Below are 20,507 nucleotides of genomic sequence, written 5' to 3'. Positions count from 1 at the left end.
TTTTTTTTGTTTTTCTCTGGTACCGGGAACCGAACTCACGACCTTGCGCTTGCCAGGCAGGCGCTTTTGCTGCTGAGCTAAATCCCCAGCCTCAAGGCTTGATATTTTTATGTGCCCTTGTAACTTACTACATCTTGAGAATTTATGGTCTTATCATATGTATAGAAAGCACTTATTTAAAAATCCATGGAGGGCTGGGGATTTAGCTCAGCGGCACAGCTCCTGCCTTGCAAGTGCAACGTCGTGAGTTCAATTCCTGGTACCAGAAAAAACAAACAAACAAAAAAATAAAAATAAAAAATAAAAATCCATGGAAATGAATAAAATAGGAAAATAGAAATGTTATAAATATAAAAAGTGAGCAAAATTATAGGACCATATTAATTATCTCATTTCAAAAATACAAAACCAGAGAACCTGTTGATTGATTTATGTAACTAAAAAAGAATAGCATAACTGTCCATTCCCTTTAAGTAAAAATTTGTTATATTGGACCTCAGTACACTTTTAATTTCTGTTTACAAATCCTTCTTCTTTTTTCTCTTCAAGGAAGGGCTCAATTATTTCCCAGTAACTTGTACAATCTCTGTCAAACGAGGTTAAGCAATATCAGATAGTACTGTATTCCTCTAGGAGATACATTAGCATGACTCAGAAATGCACTTATACCTAAAGGGTGAATTTTTTTCTCTACATTTTAAAGTATGTGTTAAAAGCCTAGTGCTGGTTGCTCTGCACTCTGTAGGCAAGATATCCAGGGTATGCCAAAAATCCTAACAAACAATTGCCCCTTTGACCTTGTGTACAGTATTATTATTATTACATGACATTCCTCATTAAATAGCTGAGTTAAATTTAAAAAGAATGATTAATCTCATTTCCTCTAGAAAGATTCTACATTCAGATTAAGAGTTTTGAAAAATAATACAGATAATACAAAATTTAAGAGTTTTAGTGTTTCATGTATGCTCTGCATGTGTGGTATGGATTGAGGGGTATTATCAATATGGGATATTTTACTACACAATATGATAGGCACTCATGTGATGCTAGACTTGTGGTTACTAACACATAGTGAAATAATAATATTTGAGTTATAGTAAGTTAATTAAAGCATAATGTTAAAATTAATTTTCCCTGTCTATTTTTACTTTATAGACAGAGATTTCAAATTGCACATATAGTTTGCGCTACATTTGCAATGGTCAGTACTCAGAAATATTTACCCAATATTGTCTAGCTTAGAAACAAAGTAAAACCACATGCAGAAGTGAGTACCTTAGCATAAAACCATTGGAAGAAAATTGAAAAATTTTTGTTGAATATGAAAAGAGCAAACTTAACCCTGAATCATGGAGATGTTTTGCTCCAAATTACCAAATCTATTGTTGTGTTTTGGGTATTTCTGCTTCCTCTGCCAAGGGTTTAATCTTTTTTACTAGACCCAGTACTTCTCCTCATACTGGAGGACAGGTATGACAATGATTACTCCATATAACATTTTCTTCTTGACTCTTCCTTTCTCAAAACTTTCAGGTGACAAAATAAGTCTCAGAGGTATAAATCACAATTGATATGATGTGATTTACTCACAGTTCTTCAGGACAAGAAGTCTGCAGCAGCTGAGTCCCCAGAAACTACTGACACCCTCAAGACATGTCCGCTCGAGGAATTCCGGAAAGTGTCTACGGAAAGGGCTGAAGAGGTACTGTGCAAGGGGCATAAAATAGAGCAGGAGCAGAAACAGTTGCTCTCCCAAATTACTTAGAAGAAATAAGTTCAGGGAGATGAGGAGGGGTAAACTCTTAAATAGATGCTTTGCTGTAAAAAAGAGATTATGTAGTTTCACACAGATTCCGATTCTTATTAAACCCCAGGACAAAATGGACATCACCTTGTAGTCATTCATTTATTATAATACCTATTTGAGAATTATGAGAATTTCAACTACATTGATAACTGAAAATATTTATCTAATAACATGGCTAGTTACTCTAGTTGAAAGTCATAGACACGATAGCTACTTTTAAAATGTTGTTACAGTTTACAAAGCATCATAAATTGGCATGTTAAAAAATAATAGCAACTTAGAAATAGTACCAAAAGCAAAGGATCTTTATTATATTCGTTTTGAGTAAGGCAATGAAACCTTCATCTAACCCTAATTCTAAACCTAAAACCCTTGTTTTCATGAGGTTATTGGGAAACTTGGTGCTAACATTTGACCAGCTGAGGAAGGAGGAGGCACATCTAAGAATGATAGTAGTTTCCTCAATATTTGTTACTGATCATCCCAGATATTTCTAGTGCCTGTCTCTGAGCTTGTAAAAGAGAGGAAGGCAGCGCCTTCTGGCAGAGTTGAAGGGATTAGAGAACTGATGAGACCTTAATGAAGCAACACTATGGCTCAGTGGGGCTGTCAAAGAAGTCAAGTAAATAAATTCCACCACATACCAATTTCTCCAGATCTATCCAATAAAGGACAAAAGTGAACGCACTCGACAAGCTCTCATCATATGCAACACAGAGTTTGAACACCTCAGTGTGAGGAAAGGGTCCGAACACGACATCACAGGAATGAAGAAGCTGCTCGAGGACCTGGGCTACACTGTGACTGTGAAAGAGAATCTTACAGCCGGGGTGAGATCCACACACACCCAAACTCATGTGCAGTCAACACATGCATTTTATAAATAAGCTTTTTGTAAATTAGCTTTATAGTGCTCAGCAAAGCCCTAACAACCCATGGGACTGTCTCTGTGTATGCATGTGTGTATGTGTGTGTGTGTGTGTGTGTGTGCGCGCGCGCTTCATCAAAATGAAGGAATTAGATAGACTACATCTATGTCTCTTTTGAACAGCAGATATCCTTAGTTCTGTACAATTGCACAGAAATTGATTGGTGTGGATGTCCAGTAATTCTTACTGATCTTCAAAGTGAAATATGTGGGAGTCAGGCAAAGAAATTTTCAGAGAAGTGAATCTGACTTGGGTGTGTATTAACACAAATATTCTTTGTTGCCAGGGTTCTTCATGTCACCCAATACATGTGTGTAAATGAGACAGGAAAAGTCTGTTTTGCATTGATCTATGTTCAAGAGACGAAACCAAATATAAGAAAACTACAGATTTAGAGAAGTGGTGTATAAGTAAAAAATATGTGAATAGTTAAAAAGAAATGTGAATGTGAGAGAGCAGTGGAGAGGTGGGAATGACAGCTGAGGTCCTGCAGAAAAGATTCTGCGGTGAGATAGCACAGCTGCCTAGACATGGTTTATTTGTCTTTTTTTCCGGTACCAGGAGTCGAACTCATGACCTTGCGCCTGTCAGGCAGGCGCTGTGCCACTGAGCTACATCCCCAGCCCCTAGACATGGTTATTAAAAATGAGAGCTCTGGAAAGATGAGTGGTACATGCCTTGCAAATACAGTGAGGGAAGTCCAAGTAAAAGGGCTGACCTGAGAATACATCTCTCATGGAAGAGCACAGAGAGAGGATCATTACAAGTAGCACTTGTGGGAGAAACAAGCACAGCAGGGAACTGGAAAACAATCAGGTCAGAAGTGTGATTTTATTCTTAGCACATGGACACAGTTTTAGAGGGAAAGTTATATAACTAATTTATGAAACAATCCTGTCATTAGGTAAGGAGAGAAAAAGTAAAAATGAAAGAAAGAAGAAATATGACTGACCTACAATTATAGAAAGTACTGAGTTGATAATTTATGATATATCAGGAAGAATAATGAACTTAAAACCCATTATCCCATTAATTTTATTTTGTCTTTTTGAGACAGGGTTTTGCTATGCAGTTCAGCTTGGCCTTGAGCTTACTTTGTAGCCCAGGCTGGTCTTGAACGCATAATGATCCTCCTGCCTCAACCTCCTGAATTCTGGGATTACACGCATGCACCACTATGCCAGGCATTGATTATCCCATTAAGGGGAAATAGCAAACGATTGACATTATTGAGTACTACTATGTACAACCACCTTGTTCAGGACATTATGCACATTTCCTACGCTGCTTAAAATACATCTGGTGGGTCATATTGATTTTCCTACTTATCCTACTGCAGTAAGACTTTGGCCTTTTCCAGGATATGGAGTCGGAGCTGAATGAATTTGCTGGCAAACCAGAGCACAAGACCTCAGACAGCACATTCTTGGTACTCATGTCTCATGGAATCCTGCACGGAATCTGTGGAACTAAGTATAGTGACAAAAACCCGGATGTGCTTCAGTACGACACCATCTTTAACATATTCAACAATCGCACCTGCCCTGGTCTAAGAGACAAACCCAAAGTCATCATTGTTCAGGCCTGCAGAGGTGGTGAGTTATCAGACAAATATCTAATAGCTCTAAAGGTGTTTCCAGAGGAACAGCATGCATGTTTTACGTAACTGATAGACTACCACGGGCCCCATCTAGCGCAAGTGAACGAAACATAACTATTAGGAAATTCTTCCTGAGTGGGTGTCATGAGAAATTGGCTTCTCAGCTCATAAATTTTGATACTCTTTTAATCCATGGTAAGTGGTACAGAAGTCTGTAGAATCTCTTAATCAGGTAATTAGAAATTGTCAAACGTTGGAGTAGAATCATGTTAAATGTACCTTACTTGCAGTTGTATATACTTTATTTCACATAGGAAGATAGGTACTTGGCAATGAGACCATTCCTCAATAGAGCAATTGTAGCTTCCGTACCACATTCTTACTAAAATATGGATCACCTAGACAAACAACGCACTCAGAATCCTCAGAACTAAAATATGCTTCAGACAAAAAAAGTAAGAAACATCTACGAAATGTTCTATCAAGCAGCTAGAAAATATACTTTTTTTTATCAGAACAGGGAACTTTTTCTGAGATAGATCATGTATTAGGCTATAAACAAGTTTCAGTAGATTCAAAAATAGTGAAATAATTTCCTCCATCTTTTGAGATAATAATGGAACAGAGTGAAACTAGAAATCGACAGCAGGGGAAAACACACAAAGAAATGGACCTGTAACTGTACCTTTGTGAGCCCACCAGGTTATTGAAGAAATCGGGGGATCAACCTAGACCAGAACCGGATGAAAACTGGCATACAACATACAGGAACAAATAGGACGCAGCAAAAGTGAACAAAGAGGGAATTTTATAGCAATGAGTGCCTCCATCAAAAAATAAAGATGGAGAGCGAGAGCGAGAGCGAGAGCGAGAGCGAGAGAGAGAGAGAGAGAGAGAGAGAGAGAGAGAGAGAGAGAGAGCTCAGATAAGTAATGTAAAGATACAGTTCTAGGTTCTAGAAAAATAATAAAAAAGCAGATCCAAAATAAGTAATAGGCTGTAAAGAAGTAGTAAGGATGAGGTGGAAATAAAATGTAATAGAGACAGAAATAATTATGCAAAAATTCTATTAAAGAAAATATTGGTTCTTTGAAAAGATAAATAGATTGGCTAAACCAGCCAAAAGAAACAAAAAGAAAACCCAAGCCAATGAAGCTAGAGGTGAAAACAAAGGTGGTACAACAGATAACACTGAAATGCAGAGAATAATAAAATAATTTACCTTTAAATGGAAGATACATGAATATCTTCACTTTTCTAGACATATATGACTCACAAAGATTACAATGATAGTATATGAAAAGGATAGATCGATTAATAGAAAGTAATGCAATTGAAGCAGTAATAAAATGGCCCAGCTTAAAATAAAAGCCATGTACTGGATAGATGTGCAGCTGAATTGTGCTGGATTTTAAAGAAGAAATAACAGCAATGCTCCTCACAATTTTTTGTGCAGTACAAAGGGAAGGAACCCTTCCCAAAGAGTGGTACAAAGCAGTACTATGCTGCTGCTGGGACCCAACGGGGACACAGAAATAAGCAAACAATGAATAAACACCCGCGATGATATAGATGCATCTATCCTTGATAAAATTATTCCTCACTGAATTCAACACCATACTGGGAAGATCATACACCATGATGAAGTTGATTTCATTCCAGGGGTGCGATATTTGTTCAACAAATGCAAAGCCGTAAATAGCATGTAAATAGAATCAAAGATAGAAACATCACATGACCATCTCAACAGATGTAGAAAAATTCATGATTATATCCCATCATGAAAAGAGCCCTAAATAATCTTGGCATAGAAGCATAATCCAAAATCAAAAAAACGCTATGCATGAGAAACCCATAGCCAGTATCTTCCTGAATGGTGAAAAGTTGAAAGCATTTCCTCTAGCACCCAGACTAAGACAAAGATGTCCCCTCTGACCAATGTTTCCAGTAAGTGCTCTTAAGTTTTCTCAGAAAACCTTAAAGTTTCTACCAAAACACTCTAAGAATTGATAAAGTTAATACATTAGCAGGAATTTTAAGTTAGCATAGTGTAATCAGTTCTTTCCCATACACCAGTAATGAACAGGCTAGAATGAAATCAGAAAAGCAGTCTGATTCACCATAGATTCAATTACATACATACATACACACATGCATGCATATATAAATACATAGGAATAAACATAATTTAGGATGTGGAAGACTTCTACAATAAAATTATAAAACAGAAAAAATGGTAGATGGCACGTAAAGGTGGAAAGACTTCCCACAAAAAAGTATTGTGATAATTAATATTGTTAAAATGATAATACTATCAAAGCAAACCATGGATTTGATGAAACCACCACTGAAAGGATCATTACATCCTAGCAAAGTAATCCTGAAAGTCATAAAAAAGCATCAAAGCATAGAAATTCTAGAACAGACATAACAAGTATGAACAAAAAGAACCATACTGGAGGCTGGTCTCCTCCTTCCCTGGCTTGCTTCTGCTGTCTTCCGCTGCCATAAACGGTTACCCTTCTGCCGTGCCCTCCTGCCTTGAAGCCAGCCAATTATGGACTGAAACCTTTACAAACTGTAAACTAAATAAATCATTCCTCCTTTGAAAAAGAAAAGAACAATGCTGGTGGCATCACAATACTTCATTTTAAAACATACTGCAGAGTGAAAACAACAAACCCATCATGGTACATGCATGGACATGAACTGAATAGACCAGAAGATCCAGAATAAATTTATGCATCTACATTCAGCTGAAAAATGACAAAAACGCCAAAATACACAGTTGAAAAGAGATAGCTGCTTTGGAAGCTGGATAACCACATGCAAAAAATGGAGAGTCTAGCCTTATCTCATATGCTACACAAAAATCAACATGAAAATGATCATATCCCTTACTGTAACATCCAAAATATTGACGCTGGTAGGAGAAAATGTGTGGGACTCACTTCAAGATGTGGGCAGAGACAGTGATTTGCTGTGTGTATAGGACTTCAATACTTCAGCAAACAAAAGCAAGAATTACCAAGACAAATGGGATTCCATCATATCCAAAAGCTCCTGTATAGCTAAAGAAATATAGAATAGGATTTAACAGCAGCCTACAGAATGCAAGGAAAAGTTTAGCAGCTAGAGGATTAATACTCAGAATATATAATGAATTCAAAAAAGTAATAGAAAAAGTAGAAACAATTGAATGAAAAATGGGCAAAAGATCTTAGTGGACACTACTTAAAAGAAAAACTATAACTGGCCAATAAGCCTAGGAGGAATGCTCATTATCTTTAGCTGTCAGGAAAATACAAATCAAAGTGACACTGACCTTTCCTCAGTGAAGTCAGAAAAACTATTTTCCTGAAAACAAAAATTATCTGTGCTGGTGAATATGGAGAAAAATGAAGTCCTACACAATGTTGGCAAAAATATACATTTGTGCATTCATTACGGAAAACAGTATGGAGTTTCCTGAAAAAAAAAAAAAAACCAAACTATAAATAGAACATAAGATAAAGAAACACCAAACCTAGTTATGTATCCAAAAGAAATGCAAGCATACAAAAGAGATCCTGAATACCAATATTTGTGAAAACACTATTCAAAATATAAGGACAGTATCACTTTAGTTGCACTTAGACACTAGACTTAGACATTATTATCGAATATTTCTTGTTATTTCTTCCTTACTGTAAATTTGATTGTGACAATTTGGAACTAAATATTTTAAGCCAAAATAATTGTTCTAAAATCTGGTGTCTATGCTCTGAAATTATGCAGTTGAAGCTTTAACTCCTTTTATCATTTCAGCACATGGGTTCTTCCACACTTACACAGTCTATGTTTTCCATCAAGATACCATCAGTATTAACTGACACATTGCTCAGTGGCAGTAGAGATAAAGCCAACTAGTGTGTGTGTCGGGGGTGGGGGGAAGAGAGAAGGAGAGACTACTTAGAATGAGCAGTGAAAAACAACAAGGTTGCCCATAGTAGCAGTCATTCTCAGAGAGGCACAGACGTGAAAGTTGTGTTCTCCACAGGAAATCCTGGCGGAGTATGGGTAAAAGATTCTCCAGCAGCCCTGGAAGGGAGCCTTGTATGGTCATCTGAGAACCTGGAGTCAGATGCCATTCATATGACCCACGTGGAGAAGGATTTCATCATTTTCTACTCCACAACCCCACGTAGGTATCTTTAGGGTTCAAACAACTGTCTATATGGGTGTATTGTCACTGTTCAATGATTTTAAAACAAATCAAGGTGAACTCTATAAATTAACAATCTGAGATAAATTTTGAGTGTTATCAATACATTATACATAATTATTAACAATGTTTAGTGGAAAGATATGCTTATACTCACACATGCTTTTAAATTGTTCTTTTATTATATAAGTTGTAGTTTACAGTCAAATGCATGTAAAATATTAAAGCAAAGCAATACATAGAAATCCTTCTTGATTAAGTTTTCTGTTAAATTCATTTAGCATTTTTTATTAGATAGTTTACAGATCCCAGGACTGGCTGCCCTTTCTCAAATGATATACTCCAATCCCTCTTCCCTGTATTTCATATGGCATTGTCTATGTAATAGCATTGAATATCCATTCCCATTCCAGTAGGAATGTGGATGCCCTTTCATATATGGGAGAAACTGACACAGTGAAGGCTAGGTCTGATGTCAGAGAATAGTGCTTAATATCTTGTCTGTAGGTAATCATCTCAGGGATCCTTATATTTATTTTGTCTAACTTGCCAATTGCCAAGTTTTACTTTAAGACACCATTTGTTTGGGATCAAACTGACATACAGAAAAAGGTATAGGTACAATGTACAAAACTAGCTGAGTTTGGAGATGAATATAAGAAACCATCACCACCATCTATGCCACAAACATTTCTTATCCTCTAAAATCTTCTTGCTTTTCTTTCTTGGTATTGTTTGTATGTAGTAAAGATCTGCCCCACAAGCCTACTTTTAGGCATATACTAAAGTATTAGTAGCTATTGGCAAGACACCACAGAGTAGTAAATCTCTATGATTGATGCATCTTTTATAACTGAAATTTTGGCTCAGTTTGTGTATTCTACTATGCTGTGGAAAGAAGCAGGACATAAATCATAGTTCAGCATGGAGTTGGAAGGTCATTTTTTGTCACTTGCTCACTGTGTGAACTTCGGGAAGTTCTTTTTTCCTGCTGAGCCCCTATTTTTCCATTTGTTAGGTGGAATAATTGTACTTATCTAGCCAGGCTATCCGTAGCCTGATGAGTGAGAATAAGGCACATTGTAGATAGCTTGCAGAATCATTATCCAATCATCTAGAGTTCTCTCAAGGTTCCAGTTTAGTTTCTCCTCTGCCATAGTTTTTTGTTTTCTCTCTGTAGAAATGAGTCAGTGTTGGGGTAAGAAGTGTTTCCCCTAGAAAATATAATGGCAATTTCTTGGCTATGTTTATCTTTCTGAAAAAGTCTAAAAGTTCGAAATACTACCAAAATAGTAACAGACCACAGGCTAAGGCACAGAACTCTGTGTCTTCACAGATACCAAATCCTGGAGAGACAGCACAAAGGGCTCCTACTTTATCACACAACTTATCGCTGGTTTCCGGAAGTACGCCTGGTGTGATCCTCTGCAGGAAATATTCCGGAAGGTAAGCTTCCCTTTCCCTTCAAATAATTCATTGCATCGCTCATAAAAAACCATCACGATTCGCTTTTCACACTATAATAACATTCTTGTCAGGCAGGCAAAAGTAGAGCACTAACATGTTTCTGTCATGCAGGTGTTTATACGTGGTTTAGAAAAAGCTTTCAATATGCCACAGTGGGAGATGAAAGTAGACTAACATGAAATGAAAATATAAGCTTGTATTTTGGGGGCTATGAGTCTCTGAATTCTTACACTGCAGAGAATGGAAAGTATATAAAATTAACTTTCACTTTTTTCATATAGGAAATAAGTACATTAACTCTTTCAGGTTTCACACTAGTGGAAACAATGCAGTACTTACACATGCATGTCTGATTTATTTCACTTATGAGTATGGTCTCTAGTTGTGACCATTTACTCAGAGGTATGATAGACATTGTGAACTGATAGGAAAATGCTCAAAGGTAAAGGGCAACTGGGATGTGGGAAAAGAGAAGGGAAAGAAGGAGAAATTTTGTATGTATGTATATACAGGATAGCTAACATAGTTGTTCTATTGTCTTCAATTTCTTTTCTGAAAGAAACTGTTCATGAGTCCTTGATAGATCAATATTGCACGTCTCTAACTGTTTTCATGAAAAACCACTTTGAAGATATCAATATGTAATACAAGAAACATTGTTAATTTCCTACCACTTTGTTTGTAACTCTGTATTGTCTGTACTGTCCTTTTGCTATTTTGTAAAAAGTTGTCTGTCTGTTAATGTTTTCCTCCTTTTATTTTTGAATTTAAAAAAGTAAATAAAATAAATGTTACCTTAAAAAAATAACTAAAAGGAAATAAGTACATACCATGTATCCCGCAAGGAAATAGGCTATCCTGGTGATCTAGCAGTAAATGAGATGCATCTTTAAGCATTATCCTACCTAAATCTTCCATTTTTGTGAGACAGATGAATACTAAAAAGTGGAAGTCATTAAACAAATACGTGACTACAGATTACCATAGTATCCATAGAAAACTTGCACTTGTATAAGAGAATGAAGAAACTCAAATGGAATGAAGTAGATGGGAAAGCACAAAACTTCTTCAACTGAGAACATTTGTATTTCCCCTCCTCATTTTTAATTTATTTTTCCATTGTTCTTACTCCCATCTGCCCAGTATGTATCTTATTTATGTGTTTAGTTTTTACCTGTATTTTCTCCTTAAATTTCAACCTCATGAAAGCAAGGATCTGTTCAATGTTGTAAAATATTTGATATAAAGTAAACAGTAAATAATGTTCATTGAATGAAAAAATGGTGAAATAGTGGATAAATGCTCCCACTTCCTTACAGAAAAGGGAATTCTTATTAAGATCCCAAAGAACTGTGGTCCTTTTTTAATTCAAAAGTATAGAGGACAGTAACATTCTTGTAAGGAAAGACAGATATATCTTTACCAGGTTAGAGAACATTACATCATTGCAGAAGTAAACATTTATGTGCATAGGGAACTTAGAATTTATGTTTTGTTGGGTGAAAGTGGTTTAGCAATGACAATGTCAAAAATGCACTTAGAAAAGACTAGAAATAGGGCATTTAATGTGTTTCAGTTCTATCTTATGGGACACTTCAAACCAAAAGACTTCACAAGTCCATTTTTTACCAGCAACGTGGAAAGTTCAAGGTTCGTTCAAGGCTGGAAGACAACATTGTGAAACTGGAGGGTCTTTGAATTGATACAGGAGTCAGCCCAGGTGGGGTAAATTTTGGGATCTTACAAATTCTGTTCTCCTGAACAGCTGAAAGAATGATGGTCAGGTCTGTAATTCAGAAATGGAAAAGTGAAGAAATGGAGAGTGAGAGGACTTCAATTAGGGATAAGATGTTTATACAAAAACAACAGAGCAAGAGATCAGAGAGTGGTGAGAGAAAACTAGAAAATCTGTGGATTTAATCTCATCTACCTCATCAACATTCTTTTTTTTTGTGGTCTTTTTGAGACAAGGTCTCGCTATGCAGTTCAGGTTGGCCTTGAGCTCACTTCCTAACCCAGGCTGGTCTCGAACTCACAACAATCCTCCTGCCTCAGCCTCCCTGGTGCTGGGATTACAGGCATGCACCACCACGCCCGGCCTCATCAGTAGTTTTGGTGCTTAGAATTATGTTTTATGTTTCAAACTGTTCTCTGAGATTACATCAATCTAATCTCATCTAGAGCCCATCTTTGGTTTTAGGTACAACTATCATGTGAGAAGCCAGATGATGTAGTCCAGATGCCGACTATTGGCCGGTCAACTGTGGGGAGACTATTCTACCTCTTCCCCGGCCACTGAAAATAGTAAGTACAAAGAGTTGCTCTTTTCAGGCTACATAATGAGAAAATAATATTAATGATGAGATCCAATGTCTAATGGAACCTGACTGTGTGAAGGAGCAAATTAATGTTCTTTATTCTAGCAAAACCAAGGCAAAAAGCAATAAACAATGAAAGACACGGGGTATGAGTTTATAACATGAAAATGTATTCATTCTTTTTATATTTATATTGTTTATATTTATATTTATATTTATAATCATCTCCCTCTCTACCCCATTCTTTTTTCATATATGCACACTTACACATACACACACACACAGAGAATTGTAAAAACATTACATGAGATGCCAAAAAAAAACAGAAAATATAAAAGAACCATTTGTGCAAAATGAGCACTTTGGTTGACCGAGTGGAGAAACCACGTGACTGAAATACTCCTAATAGTATCGGACAGCATAAAATATATCCAGCACTCTAATGTTAGTGTCCTGCGCCTCTGGGATCTGCTTCCCACAATAGACAACAGATTGCTCAGTCAGCCATCAGACCTTCATTTACTGCTCAGATAATTTCACGTTTCCATGGTAACCCTCAAACATTTTTGATTGAAACATTTTAAAAGCATAGAACAAATTTAAACCCAATGATTTTTATATGCACAAGAATTTCATATCACACAATATTATATTAATAAACTCCTCCACAGGAAAATTCTTTAAATTGCATTTATTTTAAAGTTTATTTCCACAATGCAAGCACTTATCCACATCATCTCTTATTTCAGACTCTCACACTCAACTCATAAAAGTACACGGGCTTTGTAGAAGAATAGTCTCCATTCCCTAATTTATGCACAGTGCCACATTGAGCATTGAAACTTGTTTGACTAATGCTTATGAACATTACTGTACCCCCGGTTCTGTTCTGAATGCATACAAATAAATCAGTGAACAAATTAAATGGAATCCTGAATGTAAGAAAGTTTAAATTCTAGTAATTAGAGACATAACCCTGGTAGATAAACAGAAACATTTATCATATTTGAGCAAAAAATACTTGATCAACAGTGGTTCACAAAGGGATAGATGGTATACTGCTTTCTATAAATTAGGAAAGACACTTCTGAAATAAAGAATTTGAAAAATAAAGAGAAGACAGTGTAGGGGAGTAAAATCCATGGTAGTCATGAAGGAAGTGCGCCGCACAAGGACACAGCAGGGACAAGTGGCGTGCTCCGGGAGGAAATGTGCCAAGTGTGTTTTAGAAGCTGCATGGAGGAAGGGTGAGTGAGGAGAGTAAAAGGAGAAAGTGGCAGACATAGATGAGAGGCATGGAAAGGAGCCTGAGCACATGGCCTTTGGTGATAAGGCAGGAAAGGTGTTAAAAAGTTTTATCCTGTATGAGAAGGAAACTCCTTCAACTGCTTTTCAGCAGTTCACTGATACTGCTTCTGTGGCCAAAATATATGGCAAATGTTTAAAATAATTTATTGCAGTAGAAGATAAATTAATTTCCCTTAAATACTTCCCCTCACTTTGGGTATGCTAACCCCATTGTTCTTATCCCTTTCTGAAGGAGACCTGGAAGTGCTCATTAGGGTGATAAAAATATAGTACATGCTGCTACCCAGTGTTGTCGAATGGAAAAGCCAACTAGTCATCATTATGGTATGTCCTCAGCCAACTTATTCACCTGACCTGAAACCATGTGACTTGCAACTCTTCCCCAAAGTCATAATTCCCACCAGATTTAAACATTCTGAACTGAATCAGGACATGGAGGCAGCCGTGACAGCACAGATACTCATGAAGAGCACTTCCAAGTCTGCTGCAGAAGGGTCAAGAATGAGAGCATAGTTGTGCTTTCCCAAGGGGAAGTTTGAAGGAGTGTGATGACAGTGTCCCCCTTACTGGAATACTTTTAGTTAAATATTCATCGTATATTTCATCCATACCTGATCGCTATTTTTTACAGGCTCACTTTCAGTGTTATTTCCTGAATACACTGACGAATACACAGATGGAAGAGAAGGGGGCTGGCAAGCACACAAGGAAGAACAGCGAAGCTCGGGGTGTGGGTGGGTGAAGGCCGAGTGACACAGGGGCCTGCACCTTCTATTCTCTTGCTCTCCTACAGAAGCTATAGGCAGCCTTCCTTTGTCAATACAAGAAGGATACCTGCAAGTAAAACACATGGATTTGACATTTTGTATTCCAATAAAAAAATTAAAACAAGTCTCTGGTCAGCTTTTCTCTCATTCTCTAATGAAAACCACAGGAATGCCACTTTAATACAAAAAAAAAATGTTCCTGGGGAGACTGACTGGTCATGTCACTTGATCTTCATTATATTCCATCTCCAACTCCTTCAGAAGTCTAAAGTTTAGGAAAAAAAAAAGCCACTTGATCAGATGCTATATAAAACTAGTACTAAAATACACTGCATATCTACATTTTCTGGTTTTATGCTAGAAAACTGTTTCTCCTACAGTTTCATCGGTAAAAATCATCTGATGCTTTGCTTCTTCTTCATTCTGTGAACTCCATCTACTATGTCATGATAAACTACATTAGCAGAGCTCCTTGAGAGTGACCCTGGAGTCTCCTCACTAAATGAACTCAGAGCTAAGGCAGTCTGCTGCCCTCCAAGAGCACCAGGCTTGAGGGAGCGCATTCCTGGTGGTTATGTCACATGGCATCCGGGATGGAATTTGAGGGACAAAGCACGGAGATGAAGAGCCAGGTGTTCTTCATAATGACTCTATCATTATAATTTTCAACAGCTGAATTGCACAGTCCTGAGAAACAAACTGAAGATTCTCATCTTGTAGTCTTGCCAAGGCAGTGAATCTGAGTTAGGGCCACAAGGGGTGGCACAACACTTCTCAGCATGGTTTCTAAGCCTCATTTGCCTGGGGATGGGTGAGGGAAAAATAGTTTAGTATTCCACTTAGGTCTAGTTCAAAGTGGAACAGATTTAAATCTGTACCATTTTTTAAAAAAATAAACAATAAGCAAACAGGAATAATTACAAATGTCACAATCTTTTTTGAATAACATGTGATGACCTTAGGAGGGTTCCGTATTGTTCCAAGCCAGTGAAGTAATTTCTCTAGTAGTAAAATGTGTGCATTTGTTAATTCTTGTGCTTATTTCTTGTGTAGTTATGGTTCTGTTCAGAAAGTCCTAGCCCACCCCCTACATCTTTAAGAATTGCCTACCTTATCCTCCACCAGATTAAGTATTTCTGTTTTAAAATTTAGACCTTTGATCTATTTTGATCTTAGTTCAGTAAACAGCAAGAGATATGGTCCTTGGTTAAATCTTCGGCATGTTAATAGCTAGAAATATATACTAATAAAAAATTGAATAGAAAAAATTAAAAAATGAAAAATAAATAAAAGTCTTTTTTTTCCCGGAAGATAAAAAATCTAGACTACATTGATTACTTTACTACTGTTTCAATTTAATGGGATCTCAAAGAGTACTCATGTCATGGTACTGGGAGTTCCATTGTAGCTGTCACATAACACACCTACAATAGTTCCAAATTTTAATGAAAAACTGAAGATTATCATTATCCAGGTCAGTTTATTGAATAAAAGGTTGTGTGTTATTTAGTGTATAGGAAACACACATTATTTGTAAGTTTAGCTTTATAGATTATTTATTTATTTATTTATTTATTTATTTATTTATTTTTGGTACTGAGAATCAAACTCAGGACACTGCACTTGCCAGGCAGGCACTTGTCCCACTGAGATATATCTCCAGCCCTACATTTCTTTTATATTTATCTGATTCCCAGACCCTGAAGAAGATACACATTGGGACCTTCCTTCTCTTGGCTCTGCCATCTCTTTTCTTCCAAGGAGCACTCTTGTGAAGAGTTTGTTTTCTCCCATATCTTACTTCTATGAGGGGGTATAATTGTAACTGTAAAAATTATATAAACGGTTCCTGGAAGCTCACCGAAGCAATAGGTGACAATCAAATGTCACATAGGACTGTGATTGTATTTGAAGATATGGTGGAAGAGTCAGATCTGCCTTCTAGCTCACTTACAAGGAGTGTAGAATCCTGGTTAATAATTTTTATTTCTGCATCAATTGCTTTCCAGAGACTTTTCTCAGTCTGTTAATGCATGAGCCTCTCCACAGGGTAGCTCACAATATGGCAGCCTCCAACACGGTGAGCAAATTAGAAAGAAGTGACCAAGATGGGCAACAGATTTTTTGCTACCAAATTTTGGAAAAGAATCACATTTTTATATTTTACTTATTAGAAGTAAAGTGCAAGTTTCAGTGGACACTAGAAGTATGGGTATATCCTAAAGCCACTAGTTGCAGTGGTGTCCAGTATTAGTAGCCAGTATTAGTAGCTGTATTATCATTGCTATGGTTGGTACATTGTGTCAACTTGAGAAATTTAGAAGGTCAACTAAGTGCCTCAGCAGGGGCCAGCGTCCTCATTTTGTAGACATCCTCATCTTGTGCAAAAGGAGGGCAGGGAGACGGTGTGATTGCTACACGCACTCTAGGGGGTGTAGCCTGTATACGACATAAGGGAGGAAAGAGTCTCACTCTCCCACCTTGCGCTCTTGCTGCTTTTGCTGTCTTCTGCCGCCTTGAATTGCTGCCCTGTGCCATGCCACCCTGCCTTGGAGCCAGCTGATTATGGACTGAAACCTCCACAGACTTTGAGCTAAATAAACCTTTCCTTTCGTAACTCGGGTATTTTGTCTCAGCAACGAAAGAAAAACAACCAAGGAAATAATAAATATAACTCAATAATGATCCCATTACACACACTAAAATGGTTTCTGTTTTCTACAGTTGAACTATAACCAACACATTCACTGTGAATCATGTGTCTATGTTCTGTGTGCTCTGTTGCACATTAGAACCAGCTTTACATGTGTTTTATTTTCTCCATTCATAATTAGTTTTATGAGGCATAAGTCACAAAACAGTTGCTCTTTATGACCTGAATCAGATCAGCCTTTATGACAGAGAGTTTTCTGTTTTGAGCTGCTGAAAGGCAGTAACTTTCTTTGTACTTATGTACTGCCTTCTTTGAACTTCAGATCTGAGTATTTCAGAATTCTGATATTTTGAATTCTAATTTACGGACGAAAAGTTCCCTTTCAATATGTCTAATGCTCGTTCTTAATATTGCATCAACCTGAGATGTGAGATTGAATTCTGATCCCTAAGATACTTACCTCCCTGGTCCCAAAACTTCAAATATATACTTTTTGGTGGTAAAAGAGTCTTTGTGTGGATTTAATTAAGTTTACTGATTAATTGGCCATAAGATAAGGAGGCTCCTCTGAATTATCTTGAATGGTCCCAAGGTAGTAATTTAATTCCGTAAAAGGAGAACTTTGTCTCCAAATGGTAGCATAAGAGATCCAGCCAAAGATGAATTTGGCAGACTTCATGTGTGGGAAGGACTGAATCTTGCTGGTGATAGGAGGTCGGGAATTGTGTATGTATAAGGATCATGGAGCCAGAGGTTATTTGGAATTCCAAGCAACTCCCAACTGAATCCAGGAAGGAGACAGTTTCAGTTCTATAACCCTGAGGAACAGGGTTCAGCCAGCAACATGAATAAGGCTTAAGTAAGTGATTCCCTAGACACTTAGTACTAAGGAATAACATTGCCTAAGCCTTGACTTTTATCCAGTAAGACCTATGTCAAAAGTCTACCCTATAGAACTGCAATATATTTTTTTGTTCTCATTTTAGGCAAGTAAATTTTTGGTGTAGGTGGAAAATATTTTTCCTATTATTATAGACTCTCCTGTTCAAAGTCAATCTTTCTCCTATTGTAAATTCCTATGTTGGTCAGATTTTCACTGTTGTAATCATAAACCTGAAAAAAATAATGTAAAGGAGGAATGTTTCAGGCGCATGGCTTCAGAGGTTTGACTTGAAGATCAGCTGGCTCTGTTGGTTTTAGGCCTGTGGTAAGAGGGAACATGGCAGTAGAAGGACATGGTGGAAGAAGTTGCTCCATCCACGGCAGCCAGGAAACAGCAAAACGAAAAAGGCAGAATGGGAGAGGTGAAGTGATACAGTCCCCAAATTTAGGTCCCTATGATCTAATTCCTTCAACCAACTTCCTCCTGCTATTGCCATCACCTGCCAACAGTATTTCCCTCCTGACCCATCACTTTCCCAAGATCCAGGACACATTTCTGTTTTCCTCAATGTATGTATATTTTACATCTAAACTACAATCATCTTCTTATCTTAGCTCACATTATTTTGATGTCTATCCTTCAAATTTTAACTTCGATAATTACAGTTTTCATTTCCCTAAATTCTATTTTGGAAAAATTCTGGGTTATTTTATGTGCATATGTGATTCTGTTGAAATGAAACCAGTTAAACTAGAAAACCAATAAAAGGAGTAAAAATTTAAAAATCTAAGCATTTGAAAGATATTCCACATGCTGTGCTTTAAAAAAAGAATAAGAAGTTACACAGTCATATGTGCAGTATAATCCCCTTTTTATTAAAACACTAAATATAACCAGGAAGTATCAAATGATAAAAATAAAAACTCAGTTTTAATGTAATCACATCCTGAAGTTTATGTGTCTCTCTTCATGAATTTTTTGGGGCATTTCTGACATTGATTTTCTGTATTCTTTACCTAAATATTGCATCTGTGAATCCTTGTGTTTCTAAATTTCTTGTGTCGTATTCTAGCGACTCCCCACAATTTAGGTTTGCTTTCCAGTGTGTTTGTTAGTGCTAATTTGTAAATACATTTTCTAATGTTTCAGTGGCCCTGACTAGAAAACTTTTCCTCAGATTGTGTCTATTTATATTTCTGGAGGCCATTTTTAGGGTTATTCATGTTCACTCTCTCTCAAGTATTGCAGCTTAGTGCAAATCCTTGCTGAGGTAGAAAAGAAAATCCTTTTTCTTTCTACTAAAGCTTCAGTGATATTTTCATTTTTAAAATCAGTTTATTTTAAAAAAATGCATGGCCTCAATTATATAAAAGACCTTTTCCACGCTTCCAGAGAAAAAGGAGCAAACTTCATCATGGCGTACACTCTTTGTAACAATTTGTCAAATTCCATTTGTGAGTATTTTAGGGAGAACTGTTTTGTGTACATTCATTAGTGATGCTGGCCTACAGTTTTCTTTTCTGTGTGTGCTTATGTCCTGGTCAGGTTCTGGCATCAAAGTAACAATGACATTATAGAATGAGATTAGAAAAGTTCTTTGTCTTTACATTTTATGAAATACTTGGAGAAGCACTGGTGTTAGTTCTTCTTTAAAAAACTAAATTTCTTTTGCTTTAGGGAAAGGAGCAGTCCATGTCTGTTTGTTTGTTAATATGTTAAATTCTTTGATCATACTTGCATAACTATATTTGTTTAACTGAGTAACCCATTTGAAAATAACAATATGTATTACAGTAATCATTACTTATTTCTTATCACTGTGTCTGAAATTCTGTATTGCTTTTATTGTCTTGGTGTTATTTTATTCATGTCTGTTTGTTTGTTAATATGTTTTCATTCTTTTATCTTTAAAATTAAAAAAACATCTAGTAAAATTGGGGTCTGAGTTTGTGCATGCTGAGCATCTTTTTGGGGGGAGACTTTTTATTATTTCTTAAATCTCAGTATTCTTGATCTAGTTAAATGTTTCATATCATCTTGGTCCAATTGTGATGTCTAATGTGTTGAGATATTTGTCCAATTCTAATACTTCTTTCAGTTTATCACGAATGATTTTTCAAATTATTGGCTAATGATCCTATTGATTTCAATGATATCACTGTAGTGTTCTCATTTTCATCGCTAATTTTATTTGTATATTCTCTTTCCTTTCATTTTCAAAATGCAAGGACAATTCAACATATGCAAGTCAATAAACATAACACACCACACAAAAATAGAATCAAGAATAAAAATCACATCATCTTTTCTATTCCCCTTCCTCTCCTCTCCCCTTATTCCTAGCTCCCCATTGCAAGAGATCCATCCTCTCGGCCCTTTCTTTCAATCCTTTATAGGTTTCTTTGTTTGTACTTTGCCCCTCTCAGGTGTGAGATACCACATTGTCTTTGAGCTTGTGTGTCTGGTTTATTTCACTGACATTATATTTTCCAGGTGCATCAATTTTCCTACAAAGATCTCAAATTTGTCATTCGTTATAGCTGAATAGTAGTCCATGTACAGGAACCT

The 20,507-nt window shown here is 36.6% G+C and overlaps 1 protein-coding gene across 2 annotated transcripts in view; it reads left to right on the top strand.

Moving 5' to 3' along the window:
* LOC102022374 (caspase-4) overlaps positions 1–20,507 on the top strand; it is a 70,182-nt gene that overhangs the window by 8,538 nt on the left and 41,137 nt on the right. Inside the window, exons 3-9 of one of the 2 annotated variants that reach the window (XM_005378001.2) lie at positions 1,596–1,705; positions 2,467–2,640; positions 4,100–4,334; positions 8,379–8,522; positions 9,880–9,989; positions 12,211–12,314; positions 14,268–14,527. In XM_005378001.2, coding sequence (XP_005378058.1) covers positions 1,596–1,705; positions 2,467–2,640; positions 4,100–4,334; positions 8,379–8,522; positions 9,880–9,989; positions 12,211–12,309 — 872 coding nt within the window. In that variant the 3' untranslated portion in view covers positions 12,310–12,314; positions 14,268–14,527. Of the gene's footprint in view, positions 1–1,595; positions 1,706–2,466; positions 2,641–4,099; positions 4,335–8,378; positions 8,523–9,879; positions 9,990–12,210; positions 12,315–14,267; positions 14,528–20,507 lie in introns of those variants that run through there. The other variant, XM_005378002.2, reaches the window with a different exon arrangement.

This window comes from Chinchilla lanigera, unplaced genomic scaffold (assembly GCF_000276665.1).
Source record: "Chinchilla lanigera isolate Chin_1 unplaced genomic scaffold, ChiLan1.0 scaffold00011, whole genome shotgun sequence".
NCBI classification, from domain to species: domain Eukaryota; kingdom Metazoa; phylum Chordata; class Mammalia; order Rodentia; family Chinchillidae; genus Chinchilla; species Chinchilla lanigera.
This window is presented reverse-complemented; position numbering and strand designations above follow the sequence as displayed.